This window comes from Metopolophium dirhodum, chromosome 2 (genome assembly GCF_019925205.1).
Source record: "Metopolophium dirhodum isolate CAU chromosome 2, ASM1992520v1, whole genome shotgun sequence".
Taxonomy (NCBI): domain Eukaryota; kingdom Metazoa; phylum Arthropoda; class Insecta; order Hemiptera; family Aphididae; genus Metopolophium; species Metopolophium dirhodum.
Genome location: NC_083561.1, coordinates 28,950,269 through 28,970,458, shown reverse-complemented (window position 1 = coordinate 28,970,458; position 20,190 = coordinate 28,950,269). Strand labels below are relative to the sequence as shown.

Genomic DNA, 20,190 nt, shown 5'->3' with positions numbered 1-20,190 from the left:
TTTAATAGCTGTTAAAAAAATTAAAAAATACATTTAAAGTTTGAATTTGGGCAAAATTTAAAAAACTATTTTGTAGTTAAAAATGTTTAATTTTTATAGCTAAGGATTGAAAATGTTAAACGAAGTTCCACGTAAATAGGTAAATAAATTCCTTTATTCACAATAATATCATCAAATATACTTGGTAATATTATAGTCTGACTGACCGTCTTCGCTCAGAATCGTTTTTCTTATACAATATACAATATTATATCATTGAATTCAAATTTAACACCATCCATTACCAACTACAGTGATCCAGTAGCGTATATAGAATTTTTTCAAGGGGGGATATACAATTTTTAATACTCATTCAGTATACACTATTCATATTATGTTGTATTCATATTACTATATACATGTTATAACTTATATTGTGTACAACATATGGTCTCCGGGGTGGGGATATGACCCCCATATTCCCCCATAGACACCACTGCTGACTGCTGTGATCCACTGTACAGCAGAGGCTGCAGAGCGACACTCACGTTTCGTCCACTCAGTACCACTGTTAAGATCTTCTGGATCCGCGCCTGATTTAGGATAATATGTATAATATTATTTGCCTATGGTAAATGGTATATCGTGGTATTTATATGTAACCCTAGGTAAATCCACCTTGATGTAACCGCAGAATATATGAAATTTCATATATTCTGTGATGTAACCGTTCGTCGTTATCACTGGACCGTTGTATTATCAACAATCAGCATTAAGAGAACGCAGACAGTTCATGTTGGGCAACGTTGGAATATACTTGTTGACTAATGTGGTCTCAGACTAAATAATATGCATTACTCACAAAATCGCAGTTCACAGTAATAATATAATATTATATTATAATTAATACGCGAACCTATCACATTCACAGTAATAATAATATCCCCAAGATGTCGATCACGTATTTTATAATACGTTGACACGTCGTGCGCGCTATCATTTTGAACCCCCCAGAGAATAATTATTTATCATTGTTATTGTTACAAGGAAAAAATTGATAAAAACAATATTTTAATAGTTTGCGCACAGCTGCAGCTGATGAGTGACGACTACCAGCGCGACTACGAATTTTCAAGTTGAACCTGTTCGTCGTTCGATCGTCGTAGTCGATTCGTGTTCCTTTTTATCGCCTATCGGTCCGATTGATCGCAGACCGCAGTAAAATCATTCCAATTTTCCGAGCTGGACGCGCCGCCGCCCGGCCGATTCACTCGTTTTCCGCAATCCTCGTCTGGAGCACACCCATAGGTGCACCTATACCATAATAACATCGCCGTTGGGTTCGGCCCACACGTCCGTCGATATAGGGTGAGTACGAATGTTTTTAACTACTAACCGCAATAAAAGTGCCCGTTGGGCCAGCGTGAGTTCGTGACCCCTTCATGTCTTGTCGGGTTACCCGGTAGTACCAGTTTGCGTGTTAAGGTCTTTGAACATATTTTGCTTGTCCGTGGCGACAGGTGCGATGTTAAACATTTTTTTCCTCGTTCCTGTTATGTTACAATTTTGTTTAGTCGCTTCGGGTGGCATACAATATTGGAACGTAGGCTGATCCTGAATTATACTCAGTTATCTTTGCTTAGAATTTATTGGTTTTTACTCTCCAACAGGTGACGATGCAGTGTAGCATTCGTCGACATTTCCTGCCGACGTTTTGTCCATTGCCGAGTTAAACGGACGACTTCATCATGCCCACCAACGGTCACGATCATGAAGAACTGGTGGTTTTGCCACCAAACGCCTTGGATATGAGGACAACAGGGGGGAACAACAACAACAACAATAACAATAATAACAACAACAACCAGGCGTTCAATGTACGGGACCGCCTGTTCTACGCTCTGTTCTATAAGGCCACCTTGGGGTATGCAAGAATATTCCCAAGATCTCTGAGGAGGCTTATAGAATTTGTATTTTTATTAAAGGTAAACTTTTGCTCTATACCAATGGACGATGTTTACAATTTGTGTTTTTTGATTTTAGGCCGTCTTATCGTTTTTTGTGCTTGTGTATGTACACATGAATTTTTCTCGAATGCCAGCTAATTGTTTAGACCATGTTAAAGACGTATGGCCTAGAGACGGTATACTCCGAGTGGAGATTATTCGGGGTTTTCAACGTATCCATGCAGAACAAACAGGCACAATAAACGAATTATTCACAGTAGAAAAATCATATGAACGTGAATATAAACTAAAACGCATGGATACAAGTGAAGAAAATGCGTCATTGTTCAACCGCTTCATTAAAACTAATAGTCCCGAGTAAGTATCCAATAATTATTAACTATAAAATTAATTTGTTTTATTGTTCTAAACATGTAGTTTATTTATTTAATACCTAGTGAAAGGTAATCTTCTGACAATATATTTATCTACTAATAGAAACAAAAATATAATATTGATATTCAAGTTTTCAGAACAGATCTCCAAGTACCTATTAAATATTTATGAACTAAAGCAGCGGTTCTTAACCTTTTGTAGATCACGGACCCCTGATGAAAGATTTCTAGAAATCGCGGATCCCCTTAAAAATTTTTTTTTGAATACTTTTTTATTTTACAAAACATCTCATGTTATCATAACCAAAATTATAATAATTATTTTATATAACAAATTACATAAATACACATAACAAAACATACACATTTAGAATTATTTTATTACGATTAATTTTTTTATAAAAATGGGTAATATAAAACCATAATTGAGTACGATTGATCAACTGCACTTAGTGGCAGTAAATATAAGACTGCCAGGACTACAGTGCTGTACGCATGTAAATTTTGTATGAACAAGAAAAACTGATTATACTTAATAAATATTAATAATACAATTATTTGGTGTAGAATCTACATATTATTATATATGGAAAAAAAAATAATAATAATCCAACAATATTGTAATAATGCATTCATGTCACTTATTGACGTATATTATGTGTTAAGGCCGCGGACCACAGGTTAAGAATCGCTGAACTAAAGTTTTCTTTTCAAAATTCATATTTTATCAATTTCTGTTTAGTATATTATGTTTCTAATCGCGGGATGCATAAAGAACAGTATACATTTTTACTGGCCCTGTAATTTAATTTATTCTATAAAGTTAATGTTTGTGTTAAGCTCTGCTAGTGTTGCATGAAGAAATATTAAATTATTGATAACCTTGATTACCAAATAAATTAAACCACTACCCAGACAGAAATTTTTTGATTAATAATATTATTATAACGTTATTAAAATACTATTATAATATTATCATTACAAAATGCTGTCTGGGTAACAACTATGATAACATCAATGATATTTCATCGATCTTTAAGTTACTGAACTAAAATCCGATCTGTATTTTATAGGTCTGGTAATCGATTGTTTACAGAAATATTAACACTAATCAGGCGTTTAAGCAATACCAGTTTTATTTATGGAACCGTTAACGGTTGCGATAACGGTTAGATAAGTCGCTACAGAACATTTATGCAACCCACCCTAAAGGTTTTCTTACACTTTTGAAATTTTTTTTCCTTGATAGTTTTTAAATATTATAATATCATGCTTTATAGAAGGATGTTGAACAAAATCAATAAACTTTTCATTTACAATACATTTTTATTTTCATTGGCATTTGTATTGGTGCTGTTTAAACTAATTATAATGTTATCATTAGAGTACGGAGCAAAAAAAAAAAACATCAAAAAGTTTTTTAGGCTGTATAAATGGCATAAAGAACCCAAACCTAAAATGTTTATTATTAGGTATGGATATTCAAATTAATTAAAGTATGGGGTTTGCTCTTGTTTTGTTGATATCTAACGATCCTTGCTTAATTTTCTTTTACTAGTTATATTACTAGTACTTGTGGTTTTTTTTAGACATTTATTATTACAGAGACTTTTTGTTAGCTAATGTATGTGTTGCACGATATTGATTTCTGTGTATTGCTTTATTGACATGGATTTGTACATTTTCCGATACAGATGTCATTTATGACTTAATCTTTCATCATGATAAAGTTTCCTATCACATTATTAATTATACGTCTTAATGTTACTAATCCATTTTAACTTTGGTTTTTAAACATATGTTGGTGTAGGGTACTTTTAGTTACATATTGTCATATGGTTACAATCATCATAGCTTATTCAAAAGTGTTGCAACACATTTTGGTAAATCCCAACTATCAAGATTATTATTACTGAAACATAGACATCAATCTGAAACCTAATTTATAACTCATTTGATTGATGAACCATTTTTCTATCAATGTTTGGACATTTTTCTACATAAAATATTATTTTTAATTAATTAAAAATATGTTAGGTAAAACATATAATTTGTATTTAAAAAAGTTTAACTTAAGTTATTTTTGTAAAATCATATTTCAGTTATGAACTTATTTATCTCATAAATATCTCTTACATAGCCACATAGGTAATATTTTATGTATCCATTTGATTTATTTGTTTTTTGTTAAATGTGTCTTTCAATATAATGAAAATACATATAAAGACTACAATTATTAAGTAAAAAGTATTTATTGTTTTAACTTAGTTCAATATTATAAATTATTAGATTTAAGTTGTAAGCACAAAAAGAAAAAATGTAAGTTAGACTTAAATTAATATATTTTTAATATTGGACAATAAAAATAAGTGATAATTAGATCTATCTATATGTATATAGGTATATTTATTGATTAATATTAACATTAAATATAGTATAAAGGGTATTTTAAATTATCTTATGACAAAATATTATTTTTTAGGAACAAAGAAGAGGTTGATATTGAACCATCAACAGAAGAGTTAGTTGAAAATAAATTTCGAGAGACTAACACCCCAAAACCTACCTTATTCAACTACTTATCATTTACAAATTACATAAACTTTGAAGGTAAAATGTATTCTTAATAAACATAGTTTGTACATATTTTTTTTTTGGTGCCATGGAGTGGTCAAGTGTTTTTGATAATTTATGGTTAAATTATTGAAAAAGCAAATAAATACAATTTACTTCTGATTTCTTTATACTTTATATTATCATTAAAATCATATTATATTTGATTTGTTGGTAAATTTAAATTAACTTTGCCAAAATTGTTTGATCCCCATTTGCATGACAATAAATTACTTATATACTATTATATATAGTAGAATCTCAATTGTCCAATTCTTCGTCATATGGTTTCTCTATTATCTGAACTGTCAATTGCAATTTATGTTTCCAAATGTCATATGTGTTTTCATACATATTCATGTATATAAATTATATGATAATTTTATGTTAATAATAATAATAATTATTATTAATACCATATACCTAATATTATGTATATTTTTTTCGTGATATGTATGAACATATTAAATTGTGTAGAAGTATAGAACAATTCATATTATTTTTTTGATTAAATGATATTAGTTTTATAAAAAATTGGTATTAAGGATTAAACAATTAAGTTAATTTAGTTAATAGTAAAATTTAAATAATATTTCTAGGTACTTATCAATTACTACCTACTCATTTTTATAAAAATTAAATGCATACAAATTAAAACTAATTTATTTGAAAACAATAATTATTTTAAATAAGTTAAAGTATGTATTAATACTGTAGCTTCTTGAAATATTTAATAATAACTGTATATTTTAAAAAACCTATAATTGTTATCAATTTTATGTGAAGAATATAATTGTTTTAAATTTTCTTTTTTGAAAAAACCTTATTATGAAATATTAATCCTATTTCGCTATACACACATAATCATCACAGTAAATAACATCAATTTATGGATATCAACAAAAAGTATACTGAAATATAAAGTAGCATACATACAAAATATATAATCTTTCAATCATGTAATATATAGGTAATATTATATATATTTCATAATTTTATGTGTCTTATCAAAAATTCAATAGAGGCCACTGTGTTTGGTTAGGTTTGGCCAGTCTTAAATATTTTACCCAGCAAAAGATATTCTTAGGTACTTATCAATAGGTATTTTTAACACTTTTCTTAAGTTTGGTTTCACGTCTGTCTGTGATCAAATCTTGCACGCTCGATTTGAGGCACTTTTTGAAGATGAAAAATTCTGAAAATTGGTATAGACCTTGGTCTTGGATGACAATACAATAATCCGTTGTCATTTTGGGACATGGACCAAAAAAAAAAAAAAGGATTGTCCCCACGACGTCGCCGTAATATCTCTCGCAGATATTGAACTTTCTCTCTTCCCCAAAAAAAACCGCAACCTCTTACGAAGCAAGTATAGGCGTGTCCTATCCATTATTATAATATCTATGGTAACAACGGTAATTATTACCAAATAACATTATACCGGTATTCTGATATAGGTACCGAAAACACCGGATAACATATTTCTTAAACGTTTAATAAAAATATTTACTTTCAACTAAAAAGTAGAAAATAAAAAATAAAAAAAAAAATTTTAAAAACACACTTTTCCATAAAAACATTTAAAAAAAAATTTTAAAAATTGCACTAAAAAGACAAAAATAATTCTCTGTACTTAAAAATAATGAAAAATTTATTGATGAAAAATTTAAAAGTGTGTGGTGCATCATACAAAACATTAAAAGCCGAGCTAAGTCTCACATACACTTCTTTGTTCAATCCTGTTTATAAGATAGTGACTGGCAGTATATGTCAAGTATAAGAGCAAAATAATGAAAAATTTACTGATGAAAAATTTAAAAGCCAAGGAAAGTCTCACATACACTTCTTTGTTCAATCATGTTTATAAGATAGTGACTGGGAATATATGTCAAGTGTATGAGCACCACACACTTTTAAATTTTTCATCAATAAATTTTTCATTATTTTTAAGTACAGAGAATTATTTTTGTCTTTTTAGTGCAATTTTTAAAATTTTTTTTTAAATGTTTTTATGGAAAAGTGTGTTTTTAATTAGTATTATAATAACTATATTATGTTTGTCAATAAATAATAATCTAATTTTTTAACTTATTTTCAGTATAATATTATGCTCAATGGGAATTTTTTTTCGGCTGAGACATGATTGAGCATAAAACACCTTTTTTGCGACATAATTGAGCAAAATTGTCGGCGTATCAAAGAAAATCGGAATAAAAAAGAAAACCTACACGATTGAGCATAAAAAACTGCAACGTTGCCATTTTTAATTTTAAACTATATTATACAAAAATATTTATTTAAATAATTATAACATATCAAAAAAATAACATGTTTCATAGATAGTCAATATAATATAGTCAAATTTCATAAATCAGTTTGATAGTATTAATAATAATAATAATAATAATAGTTATGAAAATAATAAAATCAAAATATGGTACGAATTAAAAAAAATTCTGCATGGTTTATAAGTAAAAGACCGGATTTATATTCTTTTAAAATACCTAAAATATAATGCTAATATTCTCTAAAAAACCTTCAAATATTCTCATTATATTCTCTTAAAAATTTAAAAAATATGCTAAAATATGCAAAATATGCAAAAATATGCAAAAATAATCAATAACATCAGTATTTGCCTTAATACCTATGCATTTTTAATTTTTTTAATTTTAAATATTATTTTAATAGTGAGGTATTAATTAGGTATTAAAAGTTGCGTTTTCTAATGGAATACTATTGCACTTTAGTAAAAATTATAAATGATAGAAAAAAAAATTGTAAATGTTCAAAAAATTTTTTTACTACGAAATATTCCAAAATATGTTAAATGAGTTGAATATTTTCTAACCCATGAAATATTCTCAAATATGCAAAAAAAACTTTTTTCTACGCAATCTGAATCGAACGAATCTTCCACATTTTTTACTCTCATAAGACTGCATAGATCCAGTAACGATATGTAAAAATAAATAAATCCGGTCTTTTTATTTATAAGTCAAAAGTACTATATAGTATAGGCGAACACTGATATTATTTCTATAATAATTTTGGAATTGTTTCTTAATTTATTCTCTTATATTTTCCCCCAATTTTAAATTTTTAAAACTTCGGAACTTTATTGCTCCGGAACTAATTTATTAATAAACATTGTCGATAAAGCTGGGCTTGCGTCTGATATCATAATAATTGGTATAATAATACGTGCAAATAATAAATTACCAAATTTCGGCCACACAAATGTGGCAACATCGCATAAAATATTCTATGCTCAATCGTGTTGCTAAAAACATATATGCTCAATCGTGCTTTACTGTTTTTTTAGTGGAGCTTTGTGATGAAATTGTTTTAAATTCATATTTTCTTTGAAACATTATTATAGATAAATTAATTATTACTTTAAGTTATAACTTTCAGAGTCCTTTAATAATTCAAATAGTTTCACAAATTATAATATGGTTTTGTAATCATTAAATAATTGACAGTCACCTTGAAATATATTTTAGACTTTTATAGTGTTAAAGATTATTTTTCAAATCAAAAAATCAGGAGTTATTTTTAATTGGTATATCTAACATATATTTACATAATGATAAACATTTTTAATTTGTTTAGTTAGTACATATTTTATTATTTATTTATTTGTTTGTTTTTTTTTTTTTTTAATGCAGATGAGAAAAAAGAAATGTTTAGCAGTACCACTAAGACAAATCGGCATACCACCAGTAAATCAAATTTTTCGATAGAAGAAGACTCAGCACAATTTCGTTCTACCAAGGTACTTGTAATACTCAAATTGAATCCCCTTTTATAGACATGGTAATAAAATAAAAATATATTAATCTTTTTCAGTATCCAAATAGTTCTATTAGAGGTGTATTGGGAATCGATTCATTACTCCAGTCCACAAGTACAAAGTTACCTTCGATCGACGACAATGAAGGTATCTATATTATATGAGTTATAAAATGGACTTGAATAGAATTTGTCAATGAAAATGCATAAATTATTTTTTCCTTTATTGTTTAGTAATATTTTACGAGAATTACATTGTTGAATATTCATTGGAGTACGGTTTTTTGCGTTTATCGCCCAGTGCCAGAAATCGGTTAGGCATTCCTGTAATGCTAGTAGCCTTAGAGCCTACTCTGAATAAGTGTTTTGGTGATTCGGTGGGTCAGTTTTTCTTGGAGTATTTCCTTGGCTACGATGACTTACTGATGTCCTCTGTTAAATCACTGGCTGAAAACGAACAAAACAAAGGATTTCTGAGGTAAAGACTTACTCTCAAAGACTTACGGTTTGTTGTAAATAATTTAAATTTATTACTATCGTGTAGATAATAATTATTGTTTAATATTTCAGAAACGTCATTACTGGAGAACATTACAGATTTGTGAGTATTTGGATGGCCAGAACGTCTTACATTGCATCATTCTTCATAATGGTCGTGTTTGTGAGTATAACATTATTGTTTATTATGTACAGCTTAACAAAAAACTCTTATTTTAAGCAGTGCCATCTAGTTGTTACTCTAAAGTACAACATTCCCTTGCAATTAATACTTTTTAAAATAAACGGGAAAACAACTAAATGTTTACTGAAAATTTGTTGTAATTCTCAAGTGAATATAACTATAGTGGCTTGAGAAACTATTTCTCCAAATATTTATACAAGCATATTCATTTAATTTTTCAATTCATCATTAAATTTATAAAAAAAAATTGTAGGGCATTTTTTAGATTTTTTAGGTTATATAAATGCATTTTTTGAAAGGGCTTTTAAATCCTAGCCCTATTTTATGAGCGTCTGAGGTATAAATTTTGATAAAATTGATATTTACGTGTAAAATAACGTATGATAACTCTGATCAAATGATTTTAGTTTTGTTGTATCTTAAAAATTATTAATCTTAGCAACTTGAAACTTTTAAAAATATTTAGACTCAATTTAAGCTATGTATAGCCATTTAACACTTTTTAAATTTGTATTTTTTATAGTGTGTATAAAAAGTTTTAGGTTTGGTCAATAAACTTGAAATTTTAATACAAGGTCCCATATAGTTTGATATTTTAGCAATATAAAATATTTAAAATACATATATGCATGGTTTTTATTTATAAGCGTTTGAAGTTCAAATGTTGATATAATTCTTTAAAATCACAAAATGTTGTAAATTATTTTGTTGTTACGAATTTATAAAATGTTCAATTTGTATGGCTAAGGCTAAATAATATTCAACTTCAGTATCTATTCTGGTAGGAAAGTAAATCTAGTTAGTGTGTTTGAGAGGTCAAAGTTGAACATTCACAGAAGTTTTCAAAAGTGTCTGTGTAAAAAAAATTTGATGTAACCCAAAAACGAATAATAGTAAATACTTGATATACTTCTAATGATGATTAAATTAATTTCAAATTTAACATAAACATTTTAGTGACCTACTCAATGATGTGGAACACTCATCTTACAGCAGATTGATTACCTTATTCCCCACATTTATTATTTATTCTTTATCAACTTAATATTTTTTACTATTGCTATAATAATTATTCTATTAGTTTAAACTATAGAATAATAAATTATAGAATTATAATAACAATTTTTTGAATTATTTATTTTATAAAGATTTCTCTCTTTGTGTTTGGTTTTTGGTTTGAGCTGACCCTCATTAATTAGGGACAGTAACGTCACAAATCATTTATAAATATACATTTCTGATTATTCTGGTATAGAAATTAAGGTAGCGGTGTTGTATCTTATTAACACAATAAATATTATCTACAAATTTTAATATATGATGTCGTATGCTACTACGCTGTCTACTCTTGATTTGATGGTCGTATACCTTTATTTTAAACTAAAGCACTTTATGGATAACTTTTTTAATTTCAGTTGAGAAGTATTTTTCATATTGTCTTAAAATTCTACACCTTTTTGGTTTAAAAATTCACACAAGTTTCGTCGGTATAAATTATATATTTATATAAATTACCAATTACAAATACACACACACACACACACACATAAATGGTTCACAAATACAACTAATCATTAAATCTCTTAAATGCATACGCACCAAAATTAATTAATTATTTTTAAAACAATTTATATTTTAGATTCTGACCGTAGTAAAAGAATGTATTGATTTTACAATGATGTGTTTTTTTTCGTTTGTCACAAACATTTTAAGTATTAAAAATGCTTCGATTTTCGAGATCACCTTCTTTTCTGATAGAAAAGTGAATCTAGTTGTTACTATTAGTTTTAGAAAACGTTTATTTAGACAACTTTTATTTTTTATGATTGTTTGAATTCAAAATTTTTACGATATTGGATTATCATTTATCAATTTTTAATATTTTGTTACAATTAAAAACTAATAACCGTAGACACTTGAAATTTTCACCAAATGTTAAAATGACTATTTTCCATACATGGTAATATTTACTATAGATGTATGCGTCTCATACCTATATGTTTAGGCAAGTAGGCAGTAGCAGCGGGTAAACGAAATTCGTTTTAGAATTTAATATTCCGTAATAACTAATAAGTATAAATATTAATAACAATACTTGTATTCTTAAATTAAGTTGTTCACATGGGGTAGTAGTCGCGTGTATTATTTTTCAACATAATACGTCTTCGATCAAATTACTGCCTGAAGTCATATATGTGAGATTGCTTGGTAGCAGCGACATAATGATTAAGAAAACCAATAAGAAAGGAGTGCGTGAAATTAGATACGATGTTTTATTCCCCCGAGATATGAATGCCCATATATTCTCTTCCTCCTGTTGCCAATTACTATAGCCGAATTTTCCCCCTTTCGTTGGATTTAAAAAAACGTATTTGTTATGAAAATTCAGTTTTTTTAAATGACTCCAAACTTTCGGCTGGCACATAGTAAGTAATTTATTTTAACTGAAAATCATTTCGACTCGTTAAATTATGCGTGTATATCATAAATATAGGTGATATATTATTATACAGGTACCTACATTAAATCATATATTTTGTCGAATTATCTATTCAAAATGAAATAATCCCAATATCTCGTTCGATTTTACGCAATTGGCACTCGTAGTTTATTGCGTTATTTATTATATAAACCATTGATTTTAATGGAACAGTGATAATTATAAATTATGATCGACCTATTTAGTGAGTATATTATGTAGGATTCGATTAAAAAATAATATTATAATTAATAATTTGTTTTATCTTTTTTTTCTTAATATTTTAAAAACTATCAATTTATAGCGGGAATAAATTAAAATAGAGGTAACATTCATTTGGAAAATGATTTAAATTATACAGGCTTAACGAAGTTATAACCACATTATAACTACGTCTCTACGATAGAGTGTGATGGTCTAACGTAATTTTTAAATAAGAAACAGCCGTTGTATAATCAACTAAAACTTAAAACTTCATGGTTTGAATTAATTATTTAATGTAATTTATTACCTATTTTATTCATTATTATTTTTAATTACCTAATTTTTTAAAAATATAATTTGTCAACATTTTAAATCTCTAAAATAACATATTATTTTTTGTGTGTTGTACTTGTAAAAAAATGAGTTTTCTACTGTTGTCAGTTACTCAAATGATTTTAGATTCTGAGCGAAGCAATGAATGTATTGATTTTACAATGATGTGTGGTTTTTTTTTATTTTTTTATTATTTTGTTTTTTTTGTGTGTCATCACCTTTTAGGACAGTAAAAGTGCTTGGATTTTCTTTAACAGTAACTTTTCTGGTAGGAAAGTGAATCTAGTTGGTACTTTGGGGGGGGCAAAAAGTTAAAATTTCCCAGTAGTTTTCAAAAGCGACGTGAAAAACAAGAGAAAAATTAAGGAAAAACGGGAATTTTTACGCAAAATCTGTTTTCGAGAAAATCGATTTTGGTTTTTGTTGTAACTCTAAAACAAATGACCGTAGGTACATGAAATTTTGACTGAATGTTTTACATTAGCATTTTCTATACACCATAACATTTTGCAAATATTTTGACTTATTTTGAGCTGTTTACGGACATTTTCAGTTTCCATTTTTTTTAGTTTTTTTTTTATAAATTTCAATAAAATTTTATTTGTTGGTTAAAAAAGCTTGAAAATTTAATAGGAGGCTCCTTGGTTATTGTTTCAAAGGCAGATGAAAAAAATTAAAAATCCTTTTAATTTTCTATCATCGTTTACTTAATACAATTATTAATTAAAATATACATAACTTTAGAATTTAAAATCGTGCAGTGTAATCTCATGTTTTACAATCTTAAACTGTTCTTCTAGCCACATTAAATATTTGATGGCTATTTTAATGACTTGGTACCTATATATATATTGTATATAAGTTTATTGAAATTAAACGGTTTGTATTTTTGTTTTTTTTTCTTTCAGACTGTATCGATTTCAATGCTCTTGAGGTATTCACACCATCAGATATTTGTTTTCATAGGTAATCTATATTATTATTATGGCGTTACACAAATATATAAATAATAATAACTGTTTAAAAATGTCGCTGTTTATGTATCGCTTATTTATTTCAGTGGATTTGCTGCAGCTATTAGATTTTCACGGCTCGCTCTCTTTCCCGGCGGCGCCACTTTTGACCGTCATACTGGCTCTGGTCGGTGAGTAAAATAAATTACGTTAATAATGATAGTAATAATCCGTCATTGTGATTTTTCGTCGCACCCGAATATTATTATTATTAAAACATTTAAAACCCTGTCAAACGGCGTACGCGTCATCGGAGTTCACTGATGTCGTGTGACGTGCGTCCCCTGAAAACATAATTTTATGCATTAACAATTAAGGACTTTGTCAACACGATAATATTGTGCCGTGTCCTGCAGTGTGTGTGCGGCAATAACAATAACGTGGATAGTTGGGATAACGCGGGGGTTGTCGTGTATAAAAGAGCTTTTGATTTCCGATGACGATATACGTTCAGTTTATTTATTTACTGTTAATATAATAAATATTATTATTTAAATTCCCGACAGGCATGGAGGCCATAATGTCGGAATTTTTCAACGACACCACCACGGCGTTTTACATCATATTGATTGTCTGGGTAGCTGATCAATACGACACCATATGCAGCCATTGTCCGATCACGAAAAGGCATTGGCTAAAGTGAGTACCTATATAATATAAAAGCTATTATTATTGTCGTCGTATAATATATACCCTGCGGCAGGGGGTCCTAGTCAGGGGGGTTGCAGATTGGGGGATGGTACTGTAGAGGCAGGGGTGGGGGTATTTTCGAAGGAATTACACGAGAAAGTTGTCTCGAACACGAGTGCATCACAGTTTGACATGAGGTACAGAAAAAAAGGAGGAAGAAAGAAAAAGGGTCCATTGCAGGACTAGGAATACGAATGCGACACTACGGGGATTCCATTGACCGCCCGCCAGGAACTGTAATGAATATACCAGAATTGCACTTTTCCCCCACTCCCACTCATTCTGTCTATCTGGTATGTGCGCCTGTGCGTAAGTGTGCCAGTCTCTTACAGAAGTGTAACTCGATGGCTAAAAATAAAACGGCCTCTATATATTTTATATACAGGGTGTTTTCATTGTACATTTTCTATTTAATTCATGATATTTTTGGTTTTATGCCTGACCTTGATATGAAAACAATTTAAATATTTTTTTTTTGCGTTTCTTATTAGTAGAAGAAGCCCTATATAGCCGATTTATTAAGTTAGTTTATGTATTTATTTCAAAAGTTGGAATCATACTCATTTCGATTAAGTATAATATTCATATGATTGTGTATACCTATAGGTACTATTACAATTTAGGGTGGTGGTGCACAGTGCTAACTCATCGATACACCCTGTATATATATGTATATTGTAATATTTATAGACACATATGTACTACTGTTGTGTGTATACCTACCTAATTGTATATTTGTATATGTATAAATCGATTATGTTTCTGTTCCAGGTTTTTCTATCTGTACCACTTTTCGTTCTACGCTTACCACTATCGGTTCAACGGTCAGTATAGCAATTTGGCTCTCATTTGTTCGTGGTTCTTTATTCAGGTAATAAGAAATGGCTTATTTTATTGTAATTTTTACTATTATTCACGATGAATTGGATAATATTATAATAATATATTATAAATCAACGTTCATTTTACATTCTAATAACGTTACCTATATCGATTTTGGATCGATATCTGCGTATAGTGTTATAGGTAATCATAATAGGGTAGGTACCCTTTTGGAATTGTTATACCGACTAAATTCCAACGGGGCGCGTTTTATCTCGTTACACTGCAAGTCGATCCGTTTTTTTAATTTGATTTTATTAGAAAAAAAATCGAGGACTAAAAATTTTTTATTTACAATTTAAAATGATAAACGAAGGTGTATGTTAATAAGCTGTACTTGGAGATTTTCCTGTAATATAAAGTATTTAAGTATCTGTTGTCCTCCATACGTAGGTACTACTTTTTACTATTAAAGGAAAACGAAATTTTATTGTTTACGGAAGACAAACGTTATTGTTGTACGCCGGTGATTTACGTGGTCGTTCACGTAGTACTAAATACATACCCAATAATATTATGTATTTGTGTTTATAGTTCCTATATATAATATATTATATTATATTATCACTATATAGTTAGCCGATAAGGTTTTCGCGTTTTCGTCGTCTGTTCCGGACATTTGATTTGAAGCGTTTTTAGTGAGAATATTATAATATAGACTATGGGGTATATTGGGACCATGCGAAAAGTCTGCAATAGATCGTGTTCACACTGTTTTCACCATCGTGATGCTTTTATAGTGCTTTTACAGCGTTGTTGTTTTTTTGTTATCGGTCCTTATAATTGTATGTATATATATATATATATTTCGTACCTGTGTTATGAATTCAGACAACAATTTTAAAAATGCATAATACTTTCGAGAACTTCGCGGACACGTTTTTCTTGATGCGTCTCCGGTAATGCAGAATTGTATATTATAGTATTATAAGATATGCAAATTATATTTGTCGTACGTCGACAGTATAGTATAATATGTACCTATAGGTATAAACGTTGAAGGTTTTAATAATTAATCAGTCAGTGAGCGATTTCAAAAAATTTAAAATATTTCTTTGAGCCATTTTTCAAACGTTTTGTAGCAAAGTAAAATTTCACCCTTTTATTTAAGTGAACTTTTCCGCAAAGTTATATTAATGGATTTGATTTGTGTCTGAAACATTTCTCTCGATTTTTCCTCGTCAGTCCGTTAGTTCCGGTTTTTTCTTCCTCTTTCCCCTATTAGCAGAAACATATCTCGAAAATAACTGAGTACAGGTATACCTACTTCCTATATATATATATACATTATACATATAAGTATATATGCTTTTGAGGGGTGCTGCGCGTTCAAACACTATTTTACGTTTGATTACGTAGGTATTCGATATATATACTGCTGTAGTTGTTTCTGTCCGAGTACCTATTTAATATAGTAATGTCTGCGATCCGCTTAATGCGGATCAGTACCCGGCGTGCCGACGGGGTCGTTTTGCGATTATCATTATTGCTGCGTTATATTCGGGTTTGAATTCGATTTTTTTTTTTTTTTACTGTTATTTGAATGCGAAATTGTCGCGTCCAGTATTGTGTTATTGTAATTAACGGACAAAAAACCCAATGGTCTATATTATTATGTGTATGGAAATTTTCGAGAACGCGCTCCGCTCACAACTGTATTTATCTGCGTATATATATGTATGTATGTATGTATAATGTATATATATATAGGGTCATAAATAGAATGAATTCTGAGCGTCGACGTCCCGAAGGGTTGATGTGAAATTTCCATATAAATTTAACAAAGAGCACGGACCGTCTGTCCGTTCTATTCCTCCTTCCACACCCTTTCACCGTGGCCCCGCGTGCATATATACTTTATGATCGAATCGTTTTTTTGCTTATTTTCGTCATTATTATATTTAATGCATCTTTCTTTTGGGGCTACCAGTTTTATCGTATAGCATATTATAATAATATATTCACGTGAACTCTGGCGCGGGTTTCGAATTATTTAAATCTGTATGACTGTATAGTATTATAGAAATAACGCCGTTGTAATGTTATTATGTCTCTGTCACGCGACACCAACGCGTAGTTACATTTTTAAGCGTAATTAAATATCACGATTAAAATATTAGTTTTGTATAGTTACGTTAAAAAATGATATAAATCTTCGTTATAAATTGCAGTAAAATTAATGTAAAATACAATTTCTCTTTAATGTCTGTTAGAAATTAAATTATAATATACTTTTATAACATTCTTTAACACGGGTTTTCTAATTATATTCAAACGACAAACAGTAAACATTTTTTCATAGATCATTTTTAAATGTTTAATAATTGTTAATGATATTGACTTGAAATATTTGTAACTCGCATTTTGTTATATCTATGTTATATAGGTCTTAAATTTAACGACAAGATAATTCTTTATTTCTATAAACGATTATACGTAAACTTTTAAATAAATACTATTTACATGAGAACAAAATGATTAAGGCTTTTTGATATTTTTAAAACACTGATTTTGTCGACTACTGCTATCAAATATTAAAAAAGAAATATTTGACCGTTTCTCTTCTCAAAGAAATAATTTAACTTTTTATAGATAGGTACTGGTAACGGATTTATCTTAATATGCATACAGTTATTGCATGATTTATACTTCTTTAAAGCTCTAAATAGTATTATTTCGGTGGTTTTAGTGTGCGCGATTATGTCGTCTGTTGTTTTCTCAATATTATTCTATTGCAAAAAATAAACACCATTCCTAGCTACACATTGCCTTCAACTGCGGAGCTGAGTTTAAATTAAACTTTTTAATAATAGATCTAATAATGCGTGATATGAAAAGTCACGGCGTCTTCGCAGTTATATTATATTATATTGCGATGCCATGTCTCCGATTCCCGGGATACGTGTTCGTATCTTCTCGCGCGTTCTTTCATTCTTTCTTGAAAAATGTATTTAAAAAAATTGTATATCGCCGATGGTCTGAGGTTAAAGTCGTAGTGCGCCGTAAATGCATTATTTGTTATGACTGTATCGACGTCGCGTTATTTGCCAATCGTATATATAAGGACGGTCAACCGGAAAATTAAAACTCGTTTTCACGGTCTTCTTCATTTTTTCCGATCGTCGGTGTGCATAACTTAATAGTTATTTATTTATATCATGCTGTACTGGCGAGTCGTATAATCGCAGACCATCGCGTGTGTACACATTTGAAGTTTTGACAGTGTTAAACATTTTTCTCTTGCCTTTTTTTCCTCAGCATTCCATGATTTACTTTTATCACCACTACGAGCTGCCGTATGTGCTGCAGCAAGCTCAACTTCAGCAGGTGATCATCCAGCGGCAACAGCAACAGCACCAGCAGCAACACCAGCAGCAGCAGCAGCAGCAACAGCAGCAGCAGCACCAGCAACAGCACCAACCGACCGGCGGGGATTCCTTGCGGCCGGAAGGCAGAAGTCCGGTGGAGGTGACCATCAGGCCGGTCCAGCATTTCAGCCTGATGAACGGACTGAATAACCTGGGCCGTTTGCGGGCAGTGCTGTTGCGTCGGCGGAGGGTGAGGACTTTTGAGCCGCCGCCGCCACCGACCCCGCCGACGCCCCCAACTTCCCAACAGAATACGTCTCCACAGCCTCCACTGACGCCTGACGTGACCGGAAGTGTCGGTCCAGAAAATGTTACGGCAGCGGCGCCAACTGTCGCAATGTAATAGTGCGCTTTGTACCCGCGATGAGCTGTCAAACTACCCCTACCACCTATACCTTACATACCTATCTTACTTACCTTATAATACTCCTACTACGAAAACAGCAACAACTACTATAATAACAATGTGGACGACAGTTGCCTACTACTGCTATTATTGTAATACAGTTTTTATAATGCCGCGCAGATTATATTATATTATAATTAACACATTAACGCCCCCCTATAATCTGTGATATACGATGCACGTGTGATAATGGTGGTGACGACGACGAAGACGAGTAAAACGATGTATATAATATGTATATATATATCACGGGACTTGAAACGGCGGCGGCGTATGTAATATGTACAGAGATCGTATAATAATTATATATTATATATTGCTTTTGTTATTATTATTACTATTATTTTGTATTTTATATTTTCTTCTTCTGACAACGGTACACGAGAGCATCCGGAATTCATCGTTTATACGTTGAATAATAATTATAATAGTAATATCATGTTTATCGTTCGCACAAACTCCTCGTTCGCGTGATTGCGGGGGCATGTGAAACTGGCCGCTCCGCTGCTTTCGTCCTTGTGGTGGCGATGAAAGTGGCGTTAGAAAATATAAAGTGGTGACGGAGCCCGGGAACGTTTTTTCTTATTTTAGGGTTGTATTTGTTTTTATTTTCACTCTACCTAGTTTGTAAATTATGATTGTATATTTTTTTTTGTTCTATAGCATTTGTAATTAATATATAGGTATATATTATTATATGTTAATTATTATATGCCATTTGTTATTTTAAAATATTGATACTATATAATTATAATACCGCCGTACTATAATATATCGTGCAGTATATATGCGGTGTATGACGTGTACGTAAGTTTTTCGAACATTCAATTATATTATATAAACATGTACTAAGGTTTTATTGTTTTAAATGATTTATTTTCGATCTATACATACTTCTCTAGGACACACTTCATTTCCTCGTCATCCATTCGAACTCAACAGTTGTGTAGACAGTAAGATAATTGTACAAATTAATATTAAAAAAATCGATAGGATCGAATATGTACTTCACGTAAGAATATATCTGAAGATTTGTTTCCGCTCATTGGCAGACAACAGAGATCCACAGAGTCTTGTGTTTCTGTTTCAGCTCTCTGAAACCCGAGGTCTCTGTAGCTTACCGCGTTTCTGTGGTCAGGGCCGGTGGCAATGGGTGAGGGTATGGTGGGTTAGGTTAGGTTAGGTTAGGGTCGTTCCCCCCCCCCCCCCCCCTTTGAATTTTTCATAACTATCAGTCGGCATGTGGGTGGTAGGCCTATGTTGTTATTATTACAGTCAGTGGTGTAATTTCAGTTTTTAATAGAGGGGGTAAAAGTTTCGACCAGCCCAAATGGTTAACTTAAAAAACAACCACTGGCAAGCACATATTAATATATTATGTTCCTGATTAATTTTTACACTTCGG

General features: G+C 30.2%; 1 protein-coding gene across 2 annotated transcripts; it reads left to right on the top strand.

The window, feature by feature from the left end:
- Positions 1-727: 727 nt before the first annotated feature.
- Positions 728-19,633, top strand: LOC132938078 (membralin-like). Of its 2 annotated transcripts, XM_061004746.1 has the most exons (14): positions 728-857; positions 1,058-1,347; positions 1,650-1,964; positions 2,023-2,303; positions 4,803-4,930; positions 8,605-8,711; positions 8,786-8,876; positions 8,963-9,206; positions 9,299-9,389; positions 13,335-13,392; positions 13,487-13,570; positions 13,946-14,078; positions 14,901-15,000; positions 18,270-19,633. In XM_061004746.1, exons 3-14 carry the CDS (start codon positions 1,728-1,730, stop codon positions 18,720-18,722), a joined length of 2,007 nt encoding a protein of 668 aa, XP_060860729.1. In that variant the 5' UTR covers positions 728-857; positions 1,058-1,347; positions 1,650-1,727; the 3' UTR covers positions 18,723-19,633. The 2 variants fall into 2 exon arrangements, with proteins under 2 accessions (XP_060860729.1, XP_060860728.1); XM_061004745.1 differs by lacking the exon at positions 728-857 and having other exon boundaries at positions 945-1,347.
- Positions 19,634-20,190: the final 557 nt, after the last annotated feature.

Bases quoted from the DNA above. Each gene is read 5' to 3' on its own strand.
- LOC132938078 (XM_061004746.1), top strand. From the start codon at position 1,728: ATGCCCACCAACGGTCACGATCATGAAGAACTGGTGGTTTTGCCACCA. The intron at 9,207-9,298 runs GTAAAGACTTAC...TTAATATTTCAG, and splicing joins CAAAACAAAGGATTTCTGAG to AAACGTCATTACTGGAGAAC. The intron at 14,079-14,900 runs GTGAGTACCTAT...TTTCTGTTCCAG, and splicing joins ACGAAAAGGCATTGGCTAAA to GTTTTTCTATCTGTACCACT.